The sequence below is a fragment of the Ostrinia nubilalis genome, chromosome 21, assembly GCF_963855985.1.
Source record: "Ostrinia nubilalis chromosome 21, ilOstNubi1.1, whole genome shotgun sequence".
NCBI classification, from domain to species: domain Eukaryota; kingdom Metazoa; phylum Arthropoda; class Insecta; order Lepidoptera; family Crambidae; genus Ostrinia; species Ostrinia nubilalis.
In genome coordinates, this window is record NC_087108.1 from 13,210,047 (window position 1) to 13,231,756 (window position 21,710).

At 36.0% G+C, this 21,710-nt stretch overlaps 1 protein-coding gene, 1 long non-coding RNA gene and 1 other non-coding gene across 3 annotated transcripts; all 3 read right to left on the minus strand.

The window, feature by feature from the left end:
* Positions 1-2,515: 2,515 nt before the first annotated feature.
* Positions 2,516-5,371, minus strand: LOC135082116 (large ribosomal subunit protein P2). Its single transcript, XM_063976866.1, has 5 exons — positions 5,261-5,371; positions 4,331-4,503; positions 3,616-3,708; positions 3,008-3,091; positions 2,516-2,605 (listed from the first exon to the last, which is right to left on the minus strand). The coding sequence occupies exons 2-4, from the start codon at positions 4,500-4,502 to the stop codon at positions 3,021-3,023; spliced, it is 336 nt and encodes a 111-aa protein (XP_063832936.1). The 5' UTR covers position 4,503; positions 5,261-5,371; the 3' UTR covers positions 2,516-2,605; positions 3,008-3,020.
* Positions 3,775-3,849, minus strand: LOC135082567 (small nucleolar RNA Me28S-Am982). Its single transcript, XR_010259413.1, has one exon. It is a non-coding gene; the product is annotated as a small nucleolar RNA Me28S-Am982 (small nucleolar RNA).
* Positions 5,372-17,075: 11,704 nt separating the features above from the next.
* Positions 17,076-20,767, minus strand: LOC135082117 (uncharacterized). Its single transcript, XR_010259351.1, has 2 exons — positions 20,614-20,767; positions 17,076-18,224 (listed from the first exon to the last, which is right to left on the minus strand). It is a non-coding gene; the product is annotated as an uncharacterized LOC135082117 (long non-coding RNA).
* Between the last annotated feature and the right edge of the window lie 943 nt (positions 20,768-21,710).

Sequence of the window (21,710 nt, forward strand, 5' to 3'; positions counted from 1 at the left end):
CCGCAAGGCGCCGCAAGTCTGTTGACAATCCAGACCCGCGGTAACGTGTTCAGCCAAGTTCAAGTAATATTATGTTACACGGACCACTTTTGACCCCCTTATAACTCAAAAACTATTTCACATAAACGTGTCAAATTTGGCTCATATATTAAAACATCGTCGGTCCACCTAGTAGGAAGCCTGCCCATGCTACGTCTTCGGACCCGTGGTCGCCACTCGAGAACTTTCTGCCCCAACGGTCATCGTCTCTGCGAACTATGTGTCTCGCCCACTGCCACTTGATTTAGCAATTCTGCGAGCTATGCACTTATTTTCTCCTGTGGATCTCCTCATCTCTGATTCGATCACGCAGGGAAACGCCGAGCATAGCCCGTTCCATCGCCCTTTGAGTGACCTTGAGCCGTTAAGTGGCAACACTCGACAAGCCCTATGACTTGTCGGTTCTTATTTTATTATTCCGAAAATTTGGCTGCTGTGTAGGTAAACTGCCCATAGAACATAATAATTCGTATAATATGAGAACTAGCCAACTCAGACCTTAGGCTACAATATAGGCACCTACCTACAGGAGTGTGGTTTTGTAAAACAACGCCGATCTCAGGGATCCTAAGTTTTAAGAACTGATTTTTTTATCTTACTAATATTATAAATGCGAAAGTTTGTGTGGATGTCCAGATATCCACACAGGATGGATGTTTGTTACTCTTTCACGCAAAAACTACTGAACGGATTTTGATGAAACTTTACAGTATTATTGTTTATAACCCAGAATAACAAATAGGCTATAATCTATGACGATCTGTGACAAACTAAATTTCACCCAGGTGAAGCCGCAGGCAAAAGCTAGTGTTGTTATAAATAAATTTCAGGAATAACCATTGAACTTGGCACCCGTTTAGATCTCACTTCTTTTGTCGTTGAAGTCAAGAACCAAGGCATATTATCATAATTTATTGAACTTGGCTCTCTTTTCACATTTAAATGTTTTTGATGGGATAAATATTTTTCTCAGTCATTCAAGAAGTAGTATAGGTAAGGTATTTGGCCGTGTATAATCAGTTTCAATAGAGCGTGAAAATAATGTAGAATGTCTTGAAAGCGGTTATTGTTAAGTTTGTAATGGAACCAATCGTTCCAAGTGAATATTATTTACATAAATTGGAAATTTGAAGCCGGACGTTGGACTGAGTTGTTTAACTTTAGTGTGGCGAGTGCAGAGTAGGTATGAAATTAATTAATCATACAAACCAAGGAATTTTGCCGCCATACCTACTCAATATTTTTTTCTTGACGAGTGGACCACAGGTATAACAACTCAGTCCACTATCCGTACTTTTGAAGCAGGGCTCAATCAATCCGATGATAATTAATTATGACTAACCTCCAAACAATCCGGAATAACCATTCAGCATTTGCAGACAACTTTGAACTGCGATCGACGAACTCTGGCATTCTGGCACGGTTGATCACTTGATATTTAAGCACAAATTTAATTTACAATTAATACACACAACACTGAACAAAAAACTAAATAATCAACTTCAACGTTAATAATTATCGAAAATAAAATTAGGATTATATAGTAAAAAAAACAATGGCGCGCTTTTCTTGCACTTTCACCACAGACTAATAATCTCACAAACAAAAACAAACAAGCACGCCTTCTTTTTTCAAACTGCGAAGTCACGTGGGATTCGCGCGCAATCATGTAAAATGGGAGGGAGGAACAGACTGGGGACACCTAACTGTACATTACTACTACACTAGTCAATTGAAAAATTTTAAAATCCTGGCAAGAGCCTACTCCAGAATAAAATTGATGCAAATACTATTATTATTATTTCAAGTAAATTTATGTTTCTCCAAGTCAAGTGACCTATTAAAATTCTTATCTTTCTAAAAAAGTATTCTTCTCTCATTAGCTCCTGTTCCCAATCCCCGATTTCTTAAATCAAATCTTTCCATTACTACTAATCACTTGGTAGCGCCTACGCGCCTTCTCTCGGCAGTCTATAGATCTATTATAAGACAAAATCATATTTTTATACTACTATCCTGCTGACCTATGTTAGTACACGGCAGGACGTAACCTCATAAAGCGTCCACATGTCGGTATCGTACGCAACGGATCGTAGTATTATTTATATGGAAACTCATATAATCTGAGGTTGCGTACGATACCGACAAGTGAACGCTTAGCTTTATGCTTCATTCGTTTTCGATGTAGAAACAAGTAACATTTTACAGAACAGACAGCATTGACATACGAAGGTGTGCGTAGCAGTGGAACAATGAGGGAATCGTTATGTCAACAACTTCAGATGAAGAGATCTTACACACCTTCACCGCACCTCCCAGTATGTACTGCAAGAACCTACTCCGCATTATAGTGTTGTCGCCATAGTAAAGGAAATCTCAATTTTTATTTAGTTTTGTAGTTAATTAGTCTTTCCATATTTCAGGGCCAGAAAGGTCCATGAAGGGGTCATATTGTGTAACAATGAAACAAGCCAGATGTATTTTAGCACATATATTTCATAGAAACATAAATGCCGTCAGTTACGCTTACGATAAATTGGAATAACGACCGCGTACTCCGCGCACTCTGTGGACAAAAAACAAAATTATTAATACACAATCATTTTTTATTTCAAGGTGTTGATTCTTGATTTATTACCAAAGAAAATAAGTACTTAGACCAACCAAAATTTTACCATTATGTGGCACTCAGTAGCTTTATTTGGACTAAATAAAATACTAATTTACCTAGTTTAGGAACTACTAGTTAACTAAGGTTGTATTTAATTTTTTTGTGAATAAATAAATACTACTTATAGGCCGCTACCAATTGATCAACATGGAAATAATTGGGGGAGACCTAACCTATGTTCAGCAGTGGACGTCCTATGGCTGAAATGATGATTACATGGGATAGTGCCCATGTGACATCATTTTCCAATAAATAAAGTACATAGATAAGTAAGAAGTATAATTAAATGCACCATACCTTTAGTATAAAATTAGTCGAAAAGACCGAAGCCCATGTCCTCATCTTCTGATTCGGATTCTTCCTTCTTGGTCTCTTTCTCTTCTGCAATGAACAAAAAACATCGGTAAATAAAAATTATAATAAATCAGTGTAGCAAAAATTATGAAAATATTGTCAGTGATTGGAGTTGACAGCACAGTTGCTCAGTCGAAAGATGGTGTGAATTTGAAATCATCATAAAAAACTTCCAAAATGAATTTTTAGATATCTAAGGAATTGAATATCTATTTCATAACCTAGGATAGACAATTTTGACAAGCTTGCTTTGGAACTCAATGTAAATTCAACTACACATTATAGCCTGTATTTAGAATGCTAAAGTTTAGATCAATCTTAGGCTTGTCTCTATACCTTTCATTAGATAAGATTTAACTTGTTTGTCATAGTAATCCTTCAAAATGTTTAAGACTTATTTTAATAAATAAAATGCAGCATAATATTAGGTCATGTCCAAATTATCTGGAGCCAATAATAAGAAAAGTTCATTTTAAAAATAACTATTAACTAAGTATAAACAACAGGCTACCAAAAGAAGTCTATTTCTTCTTTTCTGCAGACGAACATACCTTTCTTTTCTTCAGCAGCGGCGGCGGGAGCGGCGGCGGCGGCGGCAGCGGGCGCGGCGCCTCCGGACGGCATCGACGACAGCTTCTCACGGCCTGCAGTGTACAGTAGACAAAATCGTTATTACACTGCGTGGACAACGTAGGTGCGAATAGGTAGAGGAGGGGACTCAGAGAAGAGTTGTACATCAAGACTGTTCAGTCGAAAGATGGTTAGATTGTAATTCATCATTTCAAATGGTTCACTTGTTAATTTGAAACTGTTATGCACAATGAAAAATAAGATGCAAAGATATTTTATCAATTAAGTATTAAAAATAGCTTTTGCCTGCGGCTTCACCCGCGTGAAATTTAGTTTGTCATAGATCATCATAAATTATAGCCTATATGTTAATCTGGGTTATAAACAATAATACTGTAAAGTTTCATCAAAATCCGTTCAGTAGTTTTTGCGTGAAAGAGTAACAAACATCCAGACATCCAAATTCGCATTTATAATATTAGTAGGATGTGCTTAAAAAATTATTACACTACGCTGTATTGTGAAGGAGACACTTTTAATCAAATGAAAAGGTTACAATTTTTAACTTAGTTTCATTGAATTGAAAATTTAACAATTTCTCAGTATTTTTTTTACATAGCATTAATCCTTTTCTGATAATTTTAAGTTTCAAACTGACAGACACAGAAATAACAGGATGCAATAGAAATTACATACCCTGAGCTATTAAGTCCTCGATGCTCTTGCCATTGAGCTCAGCGATGACCTTCTTCAGCTTCTCGGAGTCGGCTTCAATGCCCACCGAGCTCAAGATCTTCTCCACGTCCGCGGCAGCCGGGGACACCTTCCCTCCGAGCACAGCCAGTAAATACGCGGCCACGTAACGCATTCTGGAATCATTGGAGGATTTATTAATTTAAATTTAAGTGGTGTAGCATACTATGGTGTTGTTTAGGAACTTTTTAGACACATTGTGGTTAAAATAAATAATACTATTACAAATGGCATAAACATCTTCCTAAGCTCTGAAGTTTTAACCCTTATCAACAATTTCAAGATTCTATGATCAAATTGCATTGTTTTGGAGATAAATTAATTTACATTCACTACGTTTGTTAGACTGCTCAAAGACATGACATTGAATGGATTTGGTAGGCACATGTGCTAAAAATTAAACAGCTTGGGCATGGCGCTAAATAGTAACTCACTTAACACAGGCACACTATTACCACTTGTTGATTAATTAGGACACAAAATTAATATTACAGCATGGGAAGTAGAAGTTATGGAGCCAAACACGAGAATGCATCGCCTAACCACAACATAGTAAACAATGGTTGATCACAGTTCACGAGATAGAATCGGCGCGCACGTTTGGAGGTTATATCAAACAAAATAGACTGAAGGTTAATACGTGGATAGAACGTTTATAGCAGTTTCCTTACGTTAATTATGTTGACAAAACGACTAGATATACCCAAATGCGGCAAATAAACACTCATGGTAGCCGCGGTGATGTTATGGCGCACATTTACATCCAAGTTTATCTCACCGTAATCCATGTTATTTTCACAGTAAAACATTATTCAAGTATCAATTACCCACTAAATACAATAAACACAGTATTATTTTAGAAATTTCACTTACTTTTAAGTCTTAGCGACACGAAACGTGTAATGCCGAAAAGTAAACGTTCGTCTTGAGCAAAATGTCAAGAAGAAAGAATTTGTTTTGTCAATTTGACAATGTCAGTCAAACGTAAAAAAAAAGCTACGGCGTTTCGTTTCACGATGCGCTAATGATAAATAACAATAACGGTTATATTACTAAGTAACGTTATTTAGATAAACGTTATTTTGTTAAGTTTTGCTAATTTATTGTATGAAATAACATTTTATTTGTCTTACTTACAAAATGCATAAGTATATTTTTAGAACCTATTACGAGATCCGATTATAAGAGAAGGGACAACCATCTGTTTATAAAATGAAAAGTTTTTAAAATCAATAATGTTAAAAAACATCGCAAGTGGGTTTTCTAAAAAAATATTGGCCAGATTATTAGTAGTCAATAGAGACTAAAAATTATTTAGTTTAGTAGGTAGGTAATAAGGAAGAAATTGAGTTTGGAAGTTTTTTAAGCATCGAGGTCGAGCGTTATTAAAAAATTGCATTGTTTCTTGTCTTTTGATGCTAGGTCAACGAGAATTATTTAATTTTATGAAAGAAATAGAGCCGATAACCTATGCCTAAACGGCATTACCTTCGTTTGTGTCGACTGAAAAGTTGGATTTTTTCAATGCTCCAAGGAACTGAAGTTTAATTTTTGCTTTATTTCACGTTTCTGAGAAAAAGGGTCTAGAGCAAACGGAGGAACAATCAATGGTGATGTTATTATGGGTTCAGCTTTTTTCCTTTTTAGGTACGGATACGTACGGAACCCTAAAGAGGTCCCTGTGACGGCTGTGAGCCCTGTGACGGTCATGCTCAGTGCTTATAGAATTCCATAAAACAAAGCAGTGTAATTTTAGAAAGCAGGCTATAACCGTATTTCAGTAATAAAGAGGTTTTTTTCTCATAAAAATTACAAATGCTGGCAATTAGAGACATCAGGCTTTCGCTTTTTTGAAATTCAGATTTTATTCTTACCCGGGAAGACTAATTTGGGAACATTAATAATAGGGATGTTATCAGACCAAACAAAATTTATCAGGCTTTGCCTTTGCGAATAACTTTTCTATGGCGTAATAGGTACTTAATTTATGTACCGATTAAGTAAACACTTACACTTATCTTTTTTTGTGTCTTGTTAGGCCAAGTTTAGTTTATTATTAATTAGCTGACTAGATTGAATCTACTTAAAAAAAATAAGACGCACATAGGATATTTCTTGGCCTCATAAAGAAATGATTTAAAATATTTTTTGTCTATGTCACGATGGCGCGCGCGGGGCCGTCATGCGGCAGTTTTTCCATCGTTTCAAAATTAGTAAATAATTAAATTATCTATAATTCTAGTGTAGTGAGTGAATTAATTAACGTGGTGCGGAGAATTGCATAAAGGATCACAATAATGTGGTAAGTAGCATGAATTTGTTAAAAAACACAAAGTTACATCTACCTACATTCTGGTCCGAAGTTTTTTTTAGTATAAAGAAATGTTTAATAAGTCAGATTTATACTGTATTTTGCTAAATTAGCCCAATTTCTGGTCTGAAGGTTTCATGTCAATCATTTGATTTCCATAAATACCCCGTGTTCAGGAAAAGCAAACTTTATTTTATGTAGGTAAGTAAATAAGAACGTGTGCTTTATCGTATGTAAGTTTGCCTAGTGATGGTACCTTCTTGAGAAATTGATAGAAGATTGATAGATGATGATTTTACCATTAAGCCCGTCGATAATTTTTGGAGGTAGGTAAACCATAGCGTCATTCTAAATAAATTTCTCTAATTCTAAAAATGTACCTAAGTAGTTACAATTTGTATAATTTATTTGTTTGTACAAAACTGTGGGTAGGAGACTGTAATCCCTAAGTTACTTGGTTGTTTTATGAATTTCGTTTTTCGTAGTAGGCCCCTATCTTTTCGTGTAATATGAACTGAAGATACGTACGCAAAATACGACCGCAAAAGATACCGAGGCGAGGTAATCGGTACCTACCCGTATCTTTGCTAACCAATGCCTTTCGGCACTCCCTGGCTGCATCGCGGGCAGTGGCGGATTTACAAATTTGCCGCTAGTAGGCCATTCAATTTTTGCCGCCCCTACTGACTTTTGAAATTCAATACGTTAGTTTAATCCCGTTATTAGTATGATTGTGAACTTAATGATATTTCTGTCAGTTACTAGATTTTTTTTGCAACCCGCTATGTACTGAAGAGTTTTATGTTGACCTATTATAAAAAAAAAACCGACTCCAAAAAACCTACACTAAAAAGTAGAAAAATAATTACTAATTATTTATTAGGACGAATTAATCTTTATGTAGGTATACCATGATTGATACTTCTGGAGTCGGTGCCAAGATTATGAAACATGTAAAGTTTGCCTGCACCGACTCCAAAAGTATCAATCATGGTTCGTTTCAGCCAAATGACGTCCACTGCTGGACAAAGGCCTCCCCCAAGGTTTTCCACAATGAACGGTCCTGCGCTGCCCGCATCCAGGCTCTTCCCGCGACCTTTACCAGATCGTCGGTCCACCTAGTAGGAGGCCTGCCCACGCTACGTCTTCCAGCCCGTGGTCGCCACTCGAGAACTTTCCTGCCCCAACGGCCATCGTCTCTACGAGCTATGTGCCCCGCCCACTGCCACTTGATTTTAGCAATTCTGCGAGCTATGTCGGTTACTTTGGTTCTCCTGCGGATCTCCTCATTTCTGATTCGATCACGCAGGGAAACTCCGAGCATAGCCCGCTTTATAACTTTTTGTCAAATGTTTTAGAAGTAAAATCTATAGGTAGGAGGAAGACTAGGCGGTACCTACGCTCGCCGTAGGTCAGTCAGCAAAGTACCTAACTAAAATAATGATTAAGTACAATTTTCTGTTTGAAGGTAGTTATCTACTTAGATGCGTGGTTGTTAATGAAGAAATACCTACTTATGTTGCTGTTTGATTCCAATTTTTTCTGTGCACTTACCTAGCATTATATTTCTAGTGTCATTTGCTTATATCAGGGTACCTTCCTCTTAAAAACTCAACCTGTATTTAGTCACGTTTATCAAAATAAAACAACAAACTCAGAACCCCAAAAGTTAATCCCAACTCTTTTCCTGTAATAAAAACAAAGATGGCGCCGTTACTCTCAATCTGCATGACGAATAACTCGTAAAAGAAAATATGGCGGGTGTAAAACAAAACCTCGGGATAAGAAATATCAAACTACTTGTCCTCTATTTTCTTTATTATCCACTAAATTTTAATTTGCTACTTCACTCTTTTGAAAGCTTTATCATTAGTAAAGCTTGGAAGTGAATTTATTCTTGTCAAATCGTTGTTATTGATTGTACCTTTTTCTACATGAGATCTTATCATAAATAAATAAATAAATAATAAAAACCTTTATTCAACCAAGTTAACAACTTAGACAACATTGCCAGTGGTCCCCAAACTAGGTAACACCTGTCTCTTGGGGACTGGAGTACGTACGAGGCTTGAAGTTAAATCAACCATACCATCAACCATTGTTTTGTGCCTTGGGATTTAATATACAAATCCTAGCTTAGTCAGAGATTATGGTACTTCCAGAAAAATCATAATCTGGTTTATAATGTTTTTAATTAAAGCGTGAATTTTTACTCTGCTTAAGTTGCTGAGGGGTCTCCCGTAAAACGCGCGTTTGTATCAATTTGTGTGTAAATTGACGATGACAGGGAACTTAATTAACAGCCTTCATTCTAATCGGGAGCTTACAACGACAAAAATAAAAGAGTGTTAAGAAGTAGGGCCACTGGTTAGCGCGTAGGCGGTGCAATAGTTGCTGAGGTTTTAGCTCAAGCTAACGCTCAAAGGTGGAAACGGTGAAAACGCGGGAGGTGCCTGGATGCGGGCGGCGAAAGACCGGTCTTTGTGGAAATCCTTGGGGGAAGCCTTTGTCCAGCAAACGAACGAACGCTCAAACGCTAGGAGGCTGTCGCTTATGTTAACTATCTTTCCATGAAGTTGAATGATTCCAAACCATTTTCCTTGCACAATCCACGACAATACCTGAGAGGCCGTCCGTAACAGCTAATAGTTGACCATCTCGCAACACCTAAAACTATATCCCATCTGAGAGAGCTTTCTGAGGCTATTTCTATTAGGTAAACTGAATTAAACAGATTATACTGGTACTCGTCTGCATTTAAGTATTTTTGCTCAGTGCTGAAAATATTCCCTATCATTGACGTTTAAGTAGCAAACTTTGAAAAAATAAAACGAAACATTTTGCTTTCGTCTTTAGCTAGATAAAAAATGTTCATTGTTTTTTATACGGTAGTAAGTTTGTCCAGAGTAATAATTTTTATGTAAGTACCCTCTATTAATTTTTGCCTTGAAAATCTTGAAATCTGGAAAGCCAGGTACTCAAAATAACATAATAGTATTTGCTGACGCATAAGATACATTTAATTAATCTAGACCCACACCTTTGTGAGGACTAAGGATACAAACTTACCTGTCATTAGGGTTACCGTCCGTTTGAAATGTCTGAGACTGTCTTAAATACTTCATGGATAAAAGGTGACAAAATATCCCAATTCAAATTTTAATTTATTAACGTTGCGACTTTTTATTCAGTCACGTTGTTCATATTTCGTTTCAACCTAATGCCGTCCTATGCTGGGCATAGACCTCCACGGATTTTCACCACGAATGCTCCCGTGATAACTCCCTTTAACCTATGTTATGGTGTTTTGTTGTGGTCTATTAACTTGTGTATGTTTCTTTCAGCTAGTACGATGAGAATTGGCGCTTGGCTGGTTAGGAGCTCCAGTTCCGTGTTCAGAAGACTTCGGCGGTGAGTAATCTTTTAATTTAATCTTGTTTTATTTTTTGTTTATTACTAAATATGACGTAGTTCCAGTTTTGCATGAAATTGAGATCACTTTGTTTTCAGATAATTTTAGCGAAATTTTTTACATCGTGTCTGGTTAATATTTTTTTTGTCTAATCAATTAGTTTTTGCTTAGGCTTTTTTGCTCTACAATTTCCTTTTACTACAGCTTCCAATATGCGTATGTTTTGAAAAATCGCTCGTGTTAGGTAACTACTCGTACTTAGGTAAGTTTTTGGGCATTATTTTAAAAAAAATCTAGGGCCACCCCCGACGTTTATCTTTTGTCTCGGCGAGCCCTATCCATAGACACCCCATTTGTAGGGATCCGACGTCAAAAAGTTTAAAAAAATTACCTACTTACTCTGTTTATGCCGTCCTTTTTGAGATCTCGTCACGTGCTAGATAGTTCCTAATATCCTTGTTCCAGACGTTGCTATTATTTATGTTTTTACGGAATCTGTCCTGATTAATCAAAAACAAAGGCCCCTCTACTCGGCGGGCCGGTGGATGAATAATGCATTAATAACGACCTTATCCACCTGTCGTTAGGTCTTTAGTATTCCTTAAGTGGCTTAACGTTAATCAATTCCCCAGGGACTAGATTACGCCGGGCTCGTAATAATATCTGTGCTTATTTCCCTTATCTATTTTTCTGCAGGGTAGTTGAGTATATTTTATACAAAACCTCCCAGGGATCTAGTCGAGCTAGTGAAAACTATGAGATTATAAAAGACATTAAGCAAGATCATAAATAAGTTTTCTCTTCGTAAAGTTATTGGCAGATGGTGTATTTTATCTGAGATTTAGGTACCTATTATAATACATATATCTACATCTACATAATCGAAATTAAAAAATCTAATAAAATCATACTTACAACTTTTTCGTGCTAATAATTTCAGTTTTGTGTCTTTGCTTCATTTAAAATTCAGGCGTTCCAAAAACAGGTAAGAGTAGGTACTTACAACATACGTTGGTGTCTTTGATTTTATATGGCTCAATAACGAGAACCATTATTATTTCTTAAAAAGACTTTAATTAACTAGAAAGGGGTACCTAACAACTTCTTTAAATGCTTACTTATTTGAAAATAAAAAGCTTTCTTTGCCACATATTTGACACCAAATGCCAAATCGAACAAGCTGCTTACAAGCCATCAAACTTCGCTCGGCATTGTTTCACCATAAACGTTTTCCCCCAATCGGAAACCATGGCTTAGTAGCACCCACGTCACCAGTGGCCTGTGAAATTGGATCCTCAGGGAACGTTCCGCTGCTGGGATTTTTCAGCCAGCGAACGAATTCACGTGAAATATTCATCGTGTGTAATGCGAGTATCGGCCCGGATAGGGTTGCCAGGTGTCCGGCTTTTTACGGTCGTGTCCGGCCAAAAATTATCTTGTCCGGCCTGTCCGGCTTTTGTTAGGCTTTTTATGTGGTTGCCGCAGGGCCCCAAGTCCGCTAATTTACAAATGGCTCAATTGAATCGTAATCGAATCTCAATAGAATTATTTGACACTTTTGGTATTCTGCTAGGTGAAAGTCGAGCTACAGAATAATATCAAGCGCACGCATCACCATCAGGATGTTGGGTAACCGATGATAAATAGAATTCACTCGTAGGCTATGACACTAATTGCACCCCCCCGTGACATGTTTAGGGTAAAATGTCCGGCCAAATGAAGCACAGAGTCCGGCTTTTGTGTTTTAGGACCTGGCAACCCTAGGCCCGGATAATGTTACGGAAAGGTTTTAACCGCGCGTGTTAGTAAACCATACCTACTACACTACCTACTTAAACGCCCGTATTCACAAACATTACTATGAGGTCTCACAGTGCGCGTGACCGCACAAGGTAGCACACGAACCAATCACAGAACTCTATTCAATGCTGTGCGTTCGATTTGCTGCTTCACATATTTACCTACTGCAGGAGGCAGGTATTTGTCCACAATCGCACCTGATGTTAAATGATCGTTTGTTAATACGGACGTTTCATTTCATTTCTTAGAATGATTATAATATTATGTAGGTTAGGACCTCCTAATCTACCTACTTAGATAGGTTACTACCTCAACATAACTAATATAATCCCGCGATGAAACATTTACGAGTTTTAAGGCTATTCTTCAGACATGTTTAAGTTACTACGTAAAGTGGGTAGCTACTCGTTGTCTATGTATCTATCGCAATGTACGTAATAATAGGTAGGCAATAATATTATACCAAGTTATTTATTTATTTAAGCTTAAAAGTGATGCACGTGGCGGACTTAATGTCGGAAGAAACATAATGTCTTCTATTGCCAATAATCCAAGGTTATCCTGAAGAGTGGTTAGAGTCTAATAAAGACCGACTGAAACAATAGTGCTGATACTTATCCTACTTACTCAAGGGACAAGGGACACTCGGTCTTAATGCATCAAAATACTACCACGATAAGGCCCTGATGACACTTGTAACTCCTGGGATACTGTTCAATGCATCAAAATATTTTTTCTCACGCAATTGTCACGCAAAAGCACAGCATGTTCGAACAAGCTACCCGTTGTCACGTAATCTTGTCCCTGTCCCGGCAAATTGTTTTCATTCCACCCGGGACATTTGGGACGTTTGGGACACGTCAACGCAATGGGAAGATTTTTATGTGACCGCGGTGTGGTGGTTAACATTTTTCTATCCACTCTTTTGCTAACTTTCTCTTTAGATAGATAGATAGAATATGGTTTATTTGCAAAACACATTGACACACAAGAAGCAAAAAGTAAGATTAATAAACAAAGGAGTAGCAGGAATGATATAGTACATTACAAAGAGTAAGAAAGAAAATCCTGCGCTAAGGTATAAGTGTGCCGCAGCGATGCAAAAAAGCAGAGAGCTCAGCGTAGACACTGCTCTAAAATGAGCAGAACACTGATTTTCAGCTCTTGCTTGAAAAAAAGAAGGAAGACGCACGAGAATGGTAGAGAATAAGGTAGTGGCTTTAGCTAGTAGCCTTTTTAGTTTAAAGCTTGACCGAACGGGTATTGATGCGTGAAGGAGTAGGTAGGTTACCATAAATAATTTTATGTAACTAATCCATAACGACATTTTACTTAACTAAACCCATGAATGATTGCCCATAAAAATGACGTTAATATTATTGCTTTCTTGCATGATTTTCATAAATAAGTAATAATATAACTTGACTGATCTCCGATTAATGTAATAAGTAGGTACCTACCTACTAGATACAAATCTTGCCTTGTTACAATAATGAACTGTGATTTAAGCAGAAAGGAACTCATTTCAACCACCCAATTATAATTTGCGTAAAAAATCCCCATTTATTATTTAATTTCTGAGTAAGTGTTACTAAAATACTAGTATCTTCACTTAATTTTTACTTATAACTAATGACATTAACCCATGGAAACTATGCACGAAAAGATTGGAATTTCGGGACTCATTTGGTTCCAGGAAATGCTCAAATTAATACCTTCATACAACTCCATGCAAAGGAAGGGTCGCGAAAGAGGATCCAGGTGAAAGGGGTACTCCCAAGCCTAATGAGGGTCCACACTTTTTGTTTATGGCCCTTTATGGGTCCGTATATACCCTTTTGTATCTATAAGCTTCGGGTTTTACCTATGAGCATTGAAAAGACGAACGGAGCGCAAAAAGTCGCCTTTGCTAGGTACCAATCAGTCCCGCTTTCTATACTTACGTATGGTGTTGGTGTATAAAGAGTGATACAAGATTTCTATTGGACTCTAAGGGGCATCTATAAATGCTATGCTATAAATAGATCAAGAATTTCTAGTTTAGTAGCCAATTAATGGAAAAAAACGGAACCCTTATACATACACTAAGTTGTCTTGTTTTTATCTTATTAGTTCTTTTTTTACCCGACTGTGCCAGATGGTAAAAAAAGGGTTATGTTTTATGTTATGAGAGTAACATTTTTCTTTACTCTTTTTTGAAGTCGTTTAAAAAGAGGTCCATAAAATAATAATTCAGGAGAATAGTACGAGTATTACTAAGCTAACCGCCGCTAGTGCCCTCTGCGAGCAGATATTTTATACACTCGGCGTCAAATATATCGCACCTCCCTTGGTTATTAAACTGTTGAGGACACGTGAGATCATTATATGGTTTTAAAACCACAAAAATTGGTCTATTATTGGTCCCAGAAGTGAGCCCCAAGTGAAGCTTTTTTCAAGTCACATTATTATACCATAATTCGTACCTGTTTGTATAAAAAAAAGGGTTTTTCTTTAAGTTTCTTATTGGGCTTTCAAAAAAACACCAAATTGGTGGGGCACCAAGATTGTGTTTGAAGAAAATTTTTATTAAAATTAGGTACTAGCGGCCGCCCGCCCGCGACTTCGTACGCGTGGATCCCGTTTTACCCCCTTCATATTATCTATCTTACGCGGTTTAGATTTTTTCATACAAATGTTTTTTCCCGCTAACTCCCGTTCCCGTGGGAATTCCTTTCTTAGTGCATCTCTACGGTACCTAAGCTACGTCCCTTCCTCAAGTGCCTACGTTTAGCCGTTTAGGCTGTGCGTTGATATGTCAGTCAGTCAGTTTCTCCTTTTATATATTTAGATTGTCGCGCATGATGCGATTGACTCAGAGTATAATTTATGTATGTTGTTATTGTTGATGATAACTATTAGCGATTTTGCATCGGCTAAATCGCATTCAAAAATTTTAATTTCCGTAATTGTCGCTTACAAGTTGGATGGAACAACGCCGCTTCTTATAAAATCGGGAAAAAATCAAATGATACCGCGAGCTAAATACGTACAGCGCCATCTAGCGGTGTCGACTTTAAAACCGGTAGTAGATTAATTTGCAACTGCGTTACAACCTTTTCTCTAATTTTTAACGAGTAAGTTACCTCAAAAATTTGCTAAGTAAATGGGTATCTCTCTTCCTTTTGTTGAAGTCGGTTAATAATAATTCATTATAATAAGTTTCAAGCAGGTAATTCAAGTGGCAAAACTTAAAAAAAGTAACTTGTTTTCTTGTCTATTAGCTTTCTGAAAAAGGTTGTAGTACGAGTCTATTTCCTTATTGGAAAATTCCTAGTCTGTAACACTCTTGCACTTTTTTCTTCGATTCCAGGCCATCCTACCACATTTGCAATGTACAGTCAGAGTTAGTCTTGGTTATATTCAAATATTTGCTATAATTTACTTTATGAAATACTTCACATGAAATTGTATTCACTAGTCAGGAAACATAATAATATGAGTTATGTCACTTACAGATCAGAGAGGGTCAACTCCAAAATGTTACAAAAATCTATTTAATTCGCTTATTATTTTTTGTACCCATTGGTTAAAATGGATTAGTGATAAAAGCAATGAGGCACAAGAAAATCGGTCACATTATTAAAGTTATTTTGTTCGTGGTTACAGTAAAATGCTGACTACGTAATTGACTGTACTTTTCCGCCAGATCTAATCTCGATGTTTTCCGACCTAATTTTCCGCAAAAGCAACGGTTCAAAATTCGATTCTGTGCCATTTCCGCCCGTTTGGCTGTTTGATTTTATTACTGCCATTCGTTCTCAGTTCATTCTATCATTCATCGGTTTATTCTAACTCTCTTAGCTCGGAGTCCATATTAGAGGCGTAAGGTTAAAAGCTTTGACATTACAAACTGAATTCAGTAAGGCTACGTGTCGTCATAAACAATATTATTATCCCATGAACTTCAAACTTTACCCGGTATTTATTTATTTATTTATTTATTTATAGGTACAACAACAGAATACAATCTCAAACATTTTTATAGAATAACATTAGTTTTTTTGCATTCAAATTGAATTCCTATAAATGTTGCACACAACGTTTACATAGAATAGATACAATTAAAAGAAAGGGAGGGTAGTATAGACAAATATATTTTTCATTTGTCGGCCGTTTGATGTAGTGGTTCCGAACGGCTTACTATTCCGAGAGGTCCCTGGTTCGATTCCCGGCCGGGCAGAAATTGAAATGAATATTAACTTCTGTGATAGGGCTGGGTGTTACTATGTATAATATGTATACAAAAAAAAGTATATAAGTTATATCCGTTGTCTAGTACCCATAGTACAAGCTTTGCTTAGTTTGGGACTAGAAGCGTAGTGTAAAATGTCCTGGGATATTTCTTTATTTATTTATTATTAGCTTTGAGTTGAGCCTTATGTTATCTCAATGGAGTACAAAATTCAGTCACTACCAGGCAAAGGTTAAGTAGTTTAAAACGGAAATGGAAAATTTTGTCTAATAAAGGTCTCAAATGAAATATAATTCTTGTATAGAAATGAATATAAAGCATTTGGCATGAACTAAGAAGAAGCAACAAGCCTGTCACCACTAGTTTTTCATTAAAAATATTTTTAATCTTTGCATATGAAAAGACTAGCTTTCCGCCCGCGGCTTCGCCCGCGTGGAATTTTGTATGTCACAGAAAAACTTTAACGGCGCGCGACGTCCCTGTTTCAAAAACAGGTCCTTTTCCGGGACTCTTTGCCAAACATTAAAATCAGTTCAGTGGTTTAGGCGTGAAAGCAAGATAGACAGACAGACAGACACGAGTTACTTTTGCAGTTATAATATTAGTATAGATTTTTCTGAGGCAAAATTTTCTCGAATAGAGTAAAATACGGATTGGCTTACTGGATATTTTTTCTTTGTAATTCCGATATCCTGTTTCGCAGGAATTAATGGAAGGTAAGGTTCTGAATATTTTTTCCGTAAAAGATTTTTACACTTTTCGAGAAATGTAGTTGAAGTGTTGAAAGCTTATTCATCGATTTATTTTTTAACAGAAGAAAATTATACTACCTTCGGTTTAAGAAATTGAATTAGCCTTCTTCATACCAAAATTAGCCACATAACAAAGTTACAAATTGTTTTAGGGTTTATAAGTGCAAATAAAACTTGAATTTAGTAATAAATGTTTATAATGTCATATAATAACGCTAATTGAAAATGAGAGTAATTACAACATTTAAAAATAAGTACTCAGTTTCATAATAATTCATAACAAGAGTTGACATAACATTAATTTGTATGGCACAATTACTATAAGTACCTAATTAATAATAAATTGAGGATTCATTTTCCAGACATTAAAAATAAGTTTTTGTTTATCATTTACAATGTAAATAACACAAAAAAATACTTTTAAAGTCAAACAATCCTTAGTGAACCAATTTATAAGTAAATGATCTTAATAATTTAGGAATGTTAAATTACTACATCTATTATGATGATAACTATCTATTTGACTTTTTGAATACGTAGATAATAACTACTTATGACTAATTTGTGAAAAATTATGATGGACACTATTACTAATGTTGACAAATACCTAAATTCCATGATAAGTACTTACTAATATAATATGGTCCAGTTATATTTAATTTGCTTATACTATTGGTCGGACTTTAAAATGATTTTGTGCAAAATTATTAAGTACATACCCACATAATAGTAATACATTAAATCTACCATAAACTAGAAACCTTTGGAAAGATAAATAATAATATAACCACGTGGAAATAACTTAAGCAAAATAATAAAAAGACGTCTGTTTGAAGATAAATCTGATAAAAAGTGCCCCTTATCCATCTTCAAGTACACAGTTTACACTTGAAAAGTTTATATAAAAACGGATGCAGTTACTGTAGATCTTTTAAATGTCTGTCGCTCAACAGACACAAAAAAAAACACAGGCATATGCCACTTCAATGGCCTGCAGTGCTCTTTTTAAACAGAACAAATTTTTTGAAGATTTGCAATGATTTTTGTCATGTGCATTTTGAAAGACGTTAGAACCAGAAATTAGCATTTTCAAATTGTGCCACTTTGTCGCCAAAAAGACTAGCCTCAGATTATCCCACATGGTGTTAACACCTCTACAGCGGAACCTTGTCAGTTTTCAAAGGCATCAGTTCCACTGGCATGAGCTGTGGTGCCAAATGCTGGGGCAGTAGGGTAGGTGACTCCTTGCGACGGCTCCCGATGCGCAGGAGTCCTTTTTTGGCTGCAAACATCAGCAGCAGCGCCGCTGACACGAAGAATGACACCATCTGGAAATGGAAAATATTGGAACTAAATTATTTTGATAAAAAGATTAATAAAAATGTGAAATTCATGATGGGTATCATCATCATCATCATTTCAGCCACAGGACGTCCACTGCTGAACATAGGCCTCCCACAATGACTTCCACATCGCACGGTTGGTAGCGGCCTGCATCCAGCGCCTTCCTGCTACTTTTATCAGGTCGTCAGTCCACCTTGTGGGTGGATGCCATGATGGGTATGGATGGCAATAAAATTGTGTGACGAGGGATGACTCTTTGATAGACTGTAGTCGCTAACTAGGTGGGTTAGGATGGAGGAGATTCTTAAAAATAATTGACAAGTTCTGGAAAACAACAACGGTTTAATGATGATTCAGATTCTCATTCTAAAAAAACTGTATCAGCTGTGCAGGTCAGGCGATTAAAAATAATTATAAAATGTTACTTTGGAGATATACATGCGCTTCGTTCACGCTTGTTAATTTTGTTATTAACAAAAGCTATATTTTCAGACAGTTACAGGAAAGATAATGAGCTGTACTGCTTAGATACATAAGTTACAATTTTAATTGGTTATAGCAACTTAAGCGGAACATTCAAATACCTATCTAAAACAGTTATCATAAATACTCTATAATTTTTCATAATAAAATAACTAAATATTTAAAAAAAATGTTTTCTTTGTTTATTTATTTGTTTTGTGTATTTAGTTCTGTAAAACTATACGATGGATTTGATTTTACCATTTTAAAGTCGTTGTAGCTTTAGGATTTAAAGTCGGACTGAGTCGTTTCTTAAAAAATAATAAGTAATCTTACAATTTTATTTGGCTTGGCATGCATAAAAAAAAATTGCACTGTATGATTATGATAATTGAAATTTTGCGAGTTGTGACGTTATTGTTCAATGTATTCAATTTCTCTGCTTGGTTAATTGTATTATTAATATTAATTTAGATTATAATATTGGCATTTGATATCGCACAGGCACAAGGCATAATATTGTCGGTTTATCACTGTTGTTTCACACGTGTTCAGGATCGAATTACAATTTGATTAAGGAAAACAAAGCTAATATGAATAATATTTAGGTAAATGTAAACTTATAATTAGTAACACCATGTTTTTAAAGTAAGGCTGCAGCTGCGTGGTGAACGTTATGTAACGTGCATGTGCCACAGATGATTAAAGAATATTCTAGATTTATTTCATTTAAATACGAGTGGATATTTACATAAGTATCATACATAACATAAACAGTCAACATAACTCGTACATAGTGTAAACATTCATAGGATGTACTTGTAGATTTTATACAAAAAAGTATAAAAAAAATTTAGTTCTTGAATAAGTAGACCCCTGTGAACTGTGGTTAAGAGTTCGAATTTTGTTACAGGCAAACTTTGATGGCAGGGACACGTCCTTTTTCATACCCAGTCATATCACGCATGTATGCATGTACTTAGGTACCTATTTATTTTAAATAAGTTAACACATAAATATTCATTAATGTCTGTTAACCCACTGAATAAGTAGCAACTAGTACCACTAGTACTTTGTTAAACCGTTTTGTAGTTGTCATAGTATGCATACAATAGTCACTCAGCTTATTTGGGGTTTGGGGTCACGTCCTAACTCGTAACTGAATAATGTTAGTAAAAAAGGATGAACAATTTCAAAATGTTTCGCGTTATACAAAAATATTACCGATTGCCTTTTACTTAGAGATGTCGCAAACAATTTTAAAACTAGATTAATTTCGGACCCGTTTGAGTTTTTTTCTAACGTCTTTCTCTACTTTTCTATGCTACCTTGACGTGCCCGCGCCTCTACACCTATAAAAGTTTATTGTTATTTCGGGAAAATTCGAAAAATGCGCGTCTTTGTGTACCCGACATCCCGGCGAGCTTACACAATCACGTATGAATGGAAGTAACTTTGTTTTGTTAACGGTGACAAAGATAATGTTTATCATTGCCCTGGGTATAGAAATTAAAGGCACGGCGCACGTGTTTTAAAAGCCATTAGTGTTTGTTTTCCTTTCACTTCCTTGATCACTCTCAGGCTCAATCACGTATATTACCGTGACACTTTGAATAGTGTCACAAGTGAAATATTTGACTTTCTAAATTATGAAACAAAGTCAATTAGAGAAACATTTCCCAGTAATTACAATTTCCAACACCGTTTGTTTATTGTCGAGGAAAACCCTAAGGTTATCATAAATTAACGACATTAATTAAACAAGATTTATCTCGAGAACAATGCCAGAGAAGGATGGCTTGAGGCGGCCTCGCACAATAGGATAAACAGAGACAGGAAATTAAAACAATCAAGCGATAACTGAAACTACTATGCGAAATTTGATTCGCAATAAAATATGTTTTGACTTACCGCCGAGATTCCGAATACGCTGACAACTTCATAGGATAAAAACATGGTCAATTACAACACTCAGAAGCACCGTAAAAAATGTAAACACGATTGTGCGCACGCGTCGATGCCACGGCCTACAGTCAGTAACTGCGCGCGCAAGAGAGCGAGCTATAGAACCTTAGTATGACTGGTATGACACACCGCGTGAGGCAACGGTTGTCTCGTTTTACCTTTATCATAACAGGGCTATACAGAGAAACCCCATTTCTTTTGGAGTGCTTTGGATTTATAAAATACCACGTCTTATGAGTTGTGATACCACCTTTCACTTGCTGTCTATTCATTCACACCACTCATGGTGTAGTAAGACATATAAATTACTGAAATTTTGTTTTATGTGAGTTGTGTCACTGTTGAATATCGATGGCAAATTTTTAAAATAATCACCATTATGAAGAGCTTATAAAATTGATGTTGTTTTCGGTATTGTTTATACAGTCATGATTACAATTTCTTTCTAAAGTAATGACACAATCATCACCCTGCCTTTTAAGCAGTATTATTCCTTTTAAAGGGACTGGACCTACTGTATGAATCTATATTATGTCTTCATTGTGATAACAGGTAGGTGGGCTGTATGTGTGTGTGTATCCAGCATTTGACAGCTGGAAAACGGTTACATTTGTGCTCAGAGCGGCAACGTCGCCATCTAGTGTCATTTTCGGGCAGGTTTCGCAACTCACGCGCACACCTGTCGATTTATTAATATTCAATTAACTAATTGATAGTACCTACTTATTGATCGAAATTAAATAATAGGAAATGATTTTAATTACTGCTTCGAGTGTAAGTTGTCGTTGTAAAAAAAATATTGCCACGGGCGGAAATGTGAATTGCTTAAGTAATTATAAAATTGATTTCCATAACCAAAATATTTGATACCAAATTAACTGAAATTAAAAAAGTCAAGAGTAAATGAGTTTTTTTTTTAATTAAGTGGGTACTCCATTTTCTGAAACAAGGATTGATTACCCGCATACTACCTACAATTTTAATTGCATGTAGCGTCTAGTAGAGACTACTTCCTACCTCCTCATTAATTTATTTTCGAAGGT

What these genes read in the sequence shown, in the direction of transcription:
- LOC135082116 (XM_063976866.1), bottom strand. Translation starts at nt 4,502, where the DNA reads ATGCGTTACGTGGCCGCGTATTTACTGGCTGTGCTCGGAGGGAAGGTG. An exon ending in CGAGGACTTAATAGCTCAGG is followed by an intron (nt 3,709 to 4,330) that starts GTATGTAATTTC and finishes TGTACACTGCAG; the next exon opens with GCCGTGAGAAGCTGTCGTCG. An exon ending in CGCTGCTGAAGAAAAGAAAG is followed by an intron (nt 3,092 to 3,615) that starts GTATGTTCGTCT and finishes TGTTCATTGCAG; the next exon opens with AAGAGAAAGAGACCAAGAAG.